Source organism: Podarcis cretensis (assembly GCF_951804945.1).
Source record: "Podarcis cretensis genome assembly, chromosome: 8".
NCBI lineage: Eukaryota > Metazoa > Chordata > Lepidosauria > Squamata > Lacertidae > Podarcis > Podarcis cretensis.
This window is the reverse complement of record NC_137177.1, coordinates 15,735,212-15,743,823: the sequence shown is the minus strand read 5'-3', so window position 1 is coordinate 15,743,823 and position 8,612 is coordinate 15,735,212. Positions and strand designations below refer to the sequence as shown.

The 8,612-nt window shown below is 42.7% G+C and overlaps 1 protein-coding gene across 1 annotated transcript; it reads left to right on the top strand.

Annotated features, from left to right (window-relative positions):
• The first annotated feature begins 840 nt into the window (after positions 1 to 840).
• On the top strand, positions 841 to 6,656 carry LOC307221689 (phospholipase A2 inhibitor and Ly6/PLAUR domain-containing protein-like). Its single transcript, XM_079986451.1, has 5 exons — positions 841 to 911; positions 1,908 to 2,030; positions 3,304 to 3,453; positions 4,586 to 4,732; positions 5,655 to 6,656. Exons 1-5 carry the CDS (start codon positions 863 to 865, stop codon positions 5,807 to 5,809), a joined length of 624 nt encoding a protein of 207 aa, XP_079842577.1. The 5' UTR covers positions 841 to 862; the 3' UTR covers positions 5,810 to 6,656.
• Positions 6,657 to 8,612: the final 1,956 nt, after the last annotated feature.

Here is an 8,612-nt window from a genome sequence, read left to right as displayed (position 1 = left end):
ACCAAATGTGTATAGTGTGCAAATCAACTGTTAGGTTCCAGTGCTTTGGGGGCAAGCCTGGAGGGTCAGTTTTCCTGGTTAAAGCATCCATTGCTTCCATGAGACCCTGAGTCCATTCCATACTTTCTAGCCTTGCTGGAATGGATCTAATATCCAGGCTTTTTCTGAAGGAGCATCTCTACCCCCATCATTCAGGCCACACACTGAGATCTAGTTCTGAGGGCCTTCTGGCGATTCTGTCACTGTGAGAAGGCAACCAATCAGAGGGCATCTTGGTAGTGATGCCCACACTGTGGATCAACCTCCCATCAGGTGTCAAGGAGATAAGCAACTATGAAACCTTTAATGATTATCTGAAGACAGCCCTGTATAAGGAGGTTTTTAATGTTTGATGTTTTATTATATTTCTGTATAGGCTTGAAGCCACCCAGAGTGGCTGGGGTGACCCAGTCAGGTGGGTGGGGAAGAAATAATAAAATCATCATCATTATTAAGAGGAATCCTTAGATGGAGGCTATTTTGAGGGGCTTTTCTGTAGGTGACCTCTGGGCTTTTACCCTCACCTATTTTGCTCTAAATTGCTTTCTTGAGTGTCTTCACCATTTACATTTAAATTGTATATTATTTATATCAAAAAAGAAATCTGAGAACTGTCTATCAACAACTAATGAGATCATAGACGCTGAGCTTTGAATTTCAGTATGTTCCTCTTTATCTTTGTGGTGAACAAACAACACCCATTCCCGGACCTCACTGAACCATTTCTTCCCAAGTGTTGCCTGCAGCATGAGTCCATGGCCTATATATTCCTCCAGGTAAGCCTCTACCTGCATCCATCTCTGTTCTGAGTCTTTCTAGAAGGATGAAGGCACTCCTGAGCGCATGCCTCCTCTTGGCCCCACTTTCTGCAGGTAAGATGGGGAACATTTAATTATCTTGGAACAGATCACATTAACCCACTTAACCCACTTAACCAGTAACCCACTGGTGAGGATTCAGAGGATTCTGGATTCCCTATTACTACTCATTGGTTGTGGAAATCTGAGAAGCTGAATTTAAAAGAGCCCGTGTGCTGTTGTGATTAGAGTGTTAGACAAGGATCCAGGAAGCCAGCGTTTGAATCCCCACTCAGCCATGAAGCTCACTGGGGGATCCTAGACCAGTCACTATACCTTGGCTTAACCTACTTTACAGGAATCTTCTGAGGATAAAATGGGGAGGGGAGAATTATGCACAGAGCCCTGAGCTTCTGGGAGGAAGTGACTGCAGATAAATAAATAAATTGGAAAAAATAGAAATTAAGAGCAAGTGACATTGATTGATTGGTTCATCCCTAGTCCAGGATCCTGTCCTCACACTGGCCAACCCAATGACTATGGGAAGCTCACAATCAGGACCTCAGCACAGCAGCACTCTGCCTTACCGTGGGTTCCAGCAACTGATAGAGGAAATATGTTACTTTTGCTATTGGTGGTAGTACATAGCCATCATGATTTGTAGCCACTGAGAGTCTTAGTTTAATTGTACCCAGATCTAAGCTTGTAACCAAACAGTGGGAATAAAATGTATTTAAGTGAGAGTCTGGATGGGAGGAAAAGTGGGTCATGGAAAGGGAGGGTTCACCTCCCCACCTCTTGGAAATAATTCAGCCGGTGTTCTGAATGATGACTTCGAGAGTTTTAATTAATGAGTGTTTATTCATTTCATTTCATTTCATTTCATTTCATTTCATTTCATTTCATTTCATTCTATTAAAATGCTTTTAAAATTGAACCCCTTTTAAGTTAAAAGTTTTAATTTACTATCACCGCCTCCTCTTAATCTCATTAAGCAAACCGCAAAACCAACTAATAATAATGTTAATTATCATAATAATCCATGAAGTAAACTTTTGCTTCTGTCTTCAGTATTACCTCTGGACTGCAGATATGCTTATAACGGTACTGGAATGACATACAATGGCTATCTTAAAACAACTTGTGACTGGAAGAAACAATCCTGTGTTGCCGGTGTTCTGCGTACAAATATAAGTAAGATTTTCCTGCCTTTTTGTCTTTTGCTGTTGGATTAAATCCAGGTTAAGATTGTTGAACTTTAAGGGTTCTACTAGCATATAGAAGTCTATGCTAGGGCAACTCACCCATGAAAAAAGAGAGTTGAGGAAGCTGTAGCACTTCAGCTATAGATGAATTAGAACTCCCATCAGCTTCAGCTAGCCTGGCCACCAGTCAGGGATGATGGGAGATGTAGTCCAACAACACCTGGAGGATCACAGCTTCCCAATCCTGAAGTAAGCAATGGTTTGTAAATGAAAATGGGGAACCTAACATCACCTGATCACAATCAGTGGCTGGATCTGGGTGCTGATCTCCAAGCTTGGACAATTTGATTTGCATTAATGAGAAATCCCTGCTTACCCTTCTAAAAGTTTTGACTGTTTACAATGGTTTTTAAGATACATTATAAATTTCCCCCATTCCTTATTAAAATTCCAGTCTTCCTGTTTTCTGATTCTTCCAGTCATTTTTGTCAATTCAGCATAATCCCTCAACTTAATCTGCCATTCTCCTCTAGTAGGGAGTTCATCTTCTTTCCATCTCTGGGCCAATAACATTCGTGCAGCCGTGGTCGCATACATAATTAGTCATTTCTGTTCCCTTGGGATTTCGGCACCTAGGATTCCTAAAAGAAAAGCTTGGGGGGGGGGAGTTTAAATAAACAAGTTATTTTAAACATTTTGTAACTCATAATAAATCATTTCCCGAATCTCCAATACTATCTTACATGTCCACCACATTTCTAACATACAATTGACCCAGTTTTGTACATTTTTGCTAATTTACTGCTATTTACATCATTTTCAAATAATTTTCTTTCAGCATGTAACATGCTGTAAATTTTAAATCCCAATCCTATAACTTCTCCCACGCTGTAAGTTGTATGTTATCCCCAAAATCTCTGGCCCATACTAGCCATTAAGTATACATTGATATCAGTTTCTTTACTTTTAATACAGTTTTTATTGTCTGCTTTATGCATTAAAGCTGGAAAACATTTTGACATTTTTCTTTCTATGATATAGTGGTGTATACATATTTTAATTAATAAAAAAAGGAACAGCCCATCACTTTAGACTGACAAATTTAATAACACTTTGTATATTGTTAGTTTGAAAAGGTCCTCATTCAGACAATACAAAAAAAATTGGAACCATTGCAACGAATGTGCCTGAGTAGCAATAGACCTGCATATTTCCCGCCCCCACCCCCAAACTGGGTATTTCTTTCAAATTCTTTTTCATAGTGAAACCCCAAGTGCAACTTTCGAATAAATGCTCGCCGTCCAGCTCTTGTCTCTCGGGCCATTACAGCTTCACTGCAGCGGATGATAAATTCTTTGAGATGAAGAAGTACTGCTGCAAGACGGAACTGTGTAACGATGCAACTCTCAGCTGTAAGTTTCTGCATCATTTTAGAATCCTTAACATGTTAAGGCTGTGCACTGGATTTGGCCAAGGCCTGGCCTGGATCCTTAGTCAATCAGCAGTATTCAGAGGACCTGTGCCTCATTCATAGAATCATAGAATCATAGAGTTGGAAGAGACCACAAAGGCCATCGAGTCCAACCCCCTGCCAAGCAGGAAACACCATCAGAGCACTCCTGACATATGGTTGTCAAGCCTCTGCTTAAAGACCTCCAAAGAAGGAGACTCCACCACACTCCTTGGCAGCAAATTCCACTGTCGAACAGCTCTTACTGTCAGGAAGTTCTTCCTAATGTTTAGGTGGAATCTTCTTTCTTGTAGTTTGGAACCATTGCTCCGTGTCCGCTTCTCTGGAGCAGCAGAAAACAACCTTTCTCCCTCCTCTATGTGACATCCTTATATATTTGAACATGGCTATCATATTACCCCTTAACCTCCTCTTCTCCAGGCTAAACATGCCCAGCTCCCTTAGCCGTTCCTCATAAGGGATCGTTTCCAGGCCTTTGACCATTTTGGTTGCCCTCCTCTGGACACGTTCAAATGGGGTGAGCAGCTCAAGACTATTAGGGACTCTCAAGGTGGAGAGTCAGGCAGGATGGGGAGGCAGGCATGAGCAGAAACTGTGAAAAAGAGGGACCTACTGGGCAATTACAGCTCTGCCTGAGAAGGGATGGGTTGCCTAACACTAACTTTATACCCGGTAGTCTTAGGGCGGTAAACTGAAACTCACAGGTTATTGCTGAAGAGCAGAAGAGAGACATAATCTCTGTACAAAAATAGGGATCTAAGATCCTATAATTTCAAAGAGGGTACACCATAACCAATGGCATGAAAACCTTCACAGAGATCAAGAAGGAAAAGAAAGTTCACACTCCTCCCACCCGAATTTTGGGAAAGATAATTCATCTCAGAGACCAATGGTGACTTTGTCCAATGCTCAGTCCTGAACCCAGATTGTGTCCAGATTATATTTCATCCATGAGTATGTGCAGCTACCCCACCAAAACTATAAGGGCCTAGGGTGGGTTACAATAATATAACACAGAGATACAAAAACAGACAAAACCATGAACAGTCACACTATACATTTGATTTTGGCAGTTCCTGACCGCAACATGCTGACGGAAAATGGTTTGCAGTGCCCAGCCTGCTTCTCCAAAGGAAAGGAAGAGTGTAAAAGTGAGAAGACCATCAACTGCCTTGAGAATGAGACCCAGTGTGTTGTTTTTAAAGGATCTCTTTCTAGAGGTAACATTGCTACTCAGATTGGGAAAGGGCCTAGTCATCAGATGGTTCATGCAGACTCCCTCCTGTTCTCCTATTCTCCCTCCCACCCTTTCCCTTTCCCTTGCATGTTGCTGGAAAAATGAGAGGGACCACATCTTTCACTGGCCCCACTGTGCACCATTCCTTAGTGTTTTGCCTGCCTACACTGTATCCTTTAACTCTCATAATGCCACTAGCTTGTCCAGAAGAAGGATTGAGAGTGAGATGTGTATATAAAATACCCTTCTGAACAAAAGTAAAAAGTGCATTCATGGCTTCACCCCAGTTGCATCTGGATCTCTCCACCACTGGAATGTAGTCCAGGACAAAATTTGTTCCTCTTCCTGAAAAAACATATTATGTAAAAGGATTGTAATTTTGTTGTTTAGTCGTTTAGTCATGTCCAACTCTTTGTGACCCCATGGACCAGAGCACGCCAGACACTCCTGTCTTCCACTGCCTCCCACAGTTTGGTCAGACTCATGTTAGTAGCTTCAAGAACCAACCATCTAGTCCTCTGGCACCCCCTTCTCCTTGTGCCCTCCATCTTTCCCAACATCAGGGTCTTTTCCAGGGAGTCTTCTCTTCTCATGAGGTGGCCAAAGTACTGGAGCCTCAGCTTCAGGATCTGTCCTTCCAGTGAGCACTCAGGGCTAATTCAATTTCCTTAAATTTTGTGACAATGAGCGGTATCTGGCTAACTCAGACCATTACTGCAAGGATTTATAGTGCATTAGAATTCATGTATATTCATGCTCCAGTGAAATTATGATATTTTTCAGATTCCTTAAATATGCACATTTTAATACTAACTTAGTAAAATTCCCTTTTTAGCATCACAGGCATCCTCTCCTATTCCCTGGGTAAAGGACTAATGTCAACATTTGTTTTCTTTTTTCCCTAGCTCTCTTTGAGGAGCACAGTTTCACTTTCCAAGGTTGTGGAACAACAGATTTTTGTGCACTCCGGAAAAATGGAAGAGGTGTAACTGGAATGGGGAGCTTTCTCCTTTTAGTTATCCAAGAAAGCTGTTATAATGCTTCACGAATCTCGCACTAGGTTGAATATGAAGGGTAAATGGGACAGTGTAGACCCCTCCTTGTGTATTCCAAAATTCATGGCAATGAGAGGGAATTAGAGGCCTAGTGGTGAAATCCAGGACTCAGGATCTCTGGTTCTTACTTTTTTGCTTTTGGTGGCAGTAAAGTGAAGCAAGGGGCAGAGAAAAAGGATTCAGAATTGTCAGTTTGCATTTCTTGGTGCAGAAAATATTGATCTGGTGTATAATAATAATAATATAATATTTTTATACTCCGCCCATCTGGCTGGGCTTCCCCAGCCACTCTGGGCAGCTCCCAACTGAATATTAAAACACAGTACAGCATTAAACATTAAAAACTTCCCTAAACAGGGAGGCCTTCAGATGTCTTTGAAAAGTAAGATAGTTGCTTATTGCCTTGACATATGATGGGAGGGCGTTCCACAGGGCAGGCACCACTACCGAGAAGGCCCTCTGCCTGCAGACATCTTCCCTATTCTGATTAATTCAAGGGGGCTCTGGAAACTTCTCTGTATGAAAGAAACAAGCAGAAGGGTCATGATGTTTAGGTTACTCCTTCAGAGAAGCTTAGTACTGCTGGCTTGAACTGATTCTGTTATCTCTTTTTTAAGGTCATATTAAGAGGCCAGAAGGAGCCCGGGTTTCATTTCTCTTTCTATATCTCTTCCTTCTGGTGTGGAGTTCCGTATATAGTGTTAAGGTTTAGACTTATTGTAAGTTATTGTAAGTTTATGTGAAGTCTGCTGCAACTGGATTTCTTGTGGACAGTGCCAATCCTGAATGCATTGTATATGTGACCATTGTGTTCATTTGCCTTCAGTAGCAGTAAAACTCTGCTGGATGAAATATTAATTGCCTCCGGTCTATTTTGGGGGGAATCCTAAAACGTGTTTAAGTTTTTACTCTGCTAACTATACATTGGGATCTTCTCTGGATTGATATTGAGTAGAATTTCCATGACAGTTGTGTGGGAATTGTGTATTATAACTACAAAGAACCCTGCAATGTTTCAGTAAAAAATACTTGTTTTCATTATGTTCATTACAATACGAAATAAATGGTTATGGGAAATAAAATGCCGGATCTCAGATATGTTTCTTTCAGATACAAATGCAAGTATTATTTATTGGTTTAGCCAAAGAGATTACAAAAGATAAAATACATAAAAGAGGTTAAAAACAAAACAAAATACATTGCACAGAGTTCATACACAGAGTCTCATATGACAGAGTTCATACACTGGAGTTGTAGAGATGTAAAAGCTTTTCCCCATTTGGTATTTGTAATGCTGGTTACAATCTGAGGGTGAGGGGGGGTGATGAGTAGTCTGGCATTCTAAAGTGCAGGACTGTCCCAACCATGAGGCTAGGTGTGACAACCATCTTAGGCGGCTGGATCCATAAGAGCAGGAGATCTGGCCTCCAGAGAATTCCTTGTCCACTGCTGCTGCCTCAGTGGCAGAAACAGTTGAACTGCACTCCTGAGAGACCAGATTGGCCCCTTCCCCCAAAATCAGGTCACCTCTTCAGTGGCCTCTTGGGCAATAGACAACAGGGCTAGACTGTGCTCTGCATACCCCTTGAGATTCATCTGCAGTAACAGAGGGGTCAAGTTTCCAGTGGATGCAAGCAATTTCATCCTCAATATTTTTTGCAAACAAGTTACAGCATTGACAAGTCGCAAGCATACTCCCTGGCTCCCAATGACATGCCCTCCCCATTTTCACCTTGGAGAATTCCTCACCCAGCCACTCACCCTGGGAGATGGCCACTTCTCCACCTCTCAACCTGGTTACTGGCACCACGTTGAGATTTTCCTCTGGGCCCAAGCACACATGCATATTGTATAAAGGTGCAAAACCCTTCTTTCACACTCTGTGAAACATAAATGCACAGAGTTTTTTTAAAAAACTGGGCAACGGCACGTCACCTGCTTGTGACTCCCGAGCCTTCCCTGATCTCCTTCCCCTTCCCCCTTTGTTTTGACAGATCAGGGGAGGCTCGGGAGTAACGGGCGAATGGCCGTTGCCCAGAAGGGGCCAGCCTGGGAGTGCACTTGGCTCTGGTTGGTTTCAGGAGCTGCTTGCTGTTTGCTGACGTGGTGTCACGGCAGAGAGCAACTCCTGAAGCCAGCCAGAGCCCACTGTGCTAATAGGCTGGCTCTGGGCTGCTGAGGCTGCCACTGCCACATTTCCCAAGGACAGATTTGCAAATCTGGGGACATTCCAGGGACAGAATTTGTCCAGGGACAGATTTGCAAATCGGGGGACATCTGGTAACCCTACAATAGGAGGTTCTACTGATCTCCTCCCACTCTTGTTTCCAATGTAGGTCTTTATTCCTCACCTCTTGCATTCTTCCTGATGCTGAAATTAACTCAACCCTTCTTTCCTGGAATGGGGAGGCACAATTTTGTGGTTTGCCTCTTCTGGCAACATGTCTTGGGGAAGCCTTGCCAAGGAGCACATTTGACCAGACAGGCAGAAGTGTGATTAGCACAGAAATCATGATTTAAAATATGAGATTTCCTGAACTCATCCAGCTCATCTCTCCTGAAATTGAACTACAGGCCAGGGCATGACAACCGGTCTGTCTGTCTCTCCTAGATGCCTTCAGACAGGGTGCCATAGACAGTGTCCCGTCCCCCAAATTCCACGGACTGAGCAACCTGGCAGGAAACTTTGGTCATGCTTACAACAGGCACCACTTGTTTAAGGATAATACCTCCTGTCAATTGCTTATGCCCAACCCCTCAGAGTTTGATGGATGATGTCATATGATAAAATAGGAGGAGGAGGAGGAG

What these genes read in the sequence shown, in the direction of transcription:
- LOC307221689 (XM_079986451.1), top strand. Translation starts at nt 863, where the DNA reads ATGAAGGCACTCCTGAGCGCATGCCTCCTCTTGGCCCCACTTTCTGCA. An exon ending in CTTGGCCCCACTTTCTGCAG is followed by an intron (nt 912 to 1,907) that starts GTAAGATGGGGA and finishes TTCTGTCTTCAG; the next exon opens with TATTACCTCTGGACTGCAGA. An exon ending in TAAAGGATCTCTTTCTAGAG is followed by an intron (nt 4,733 to 5,654) that starts GTAACATTGCTA and finishes TTTTTTCCCTAG; the next exon opens with CTCTCTTTGAGGAGCACAGT.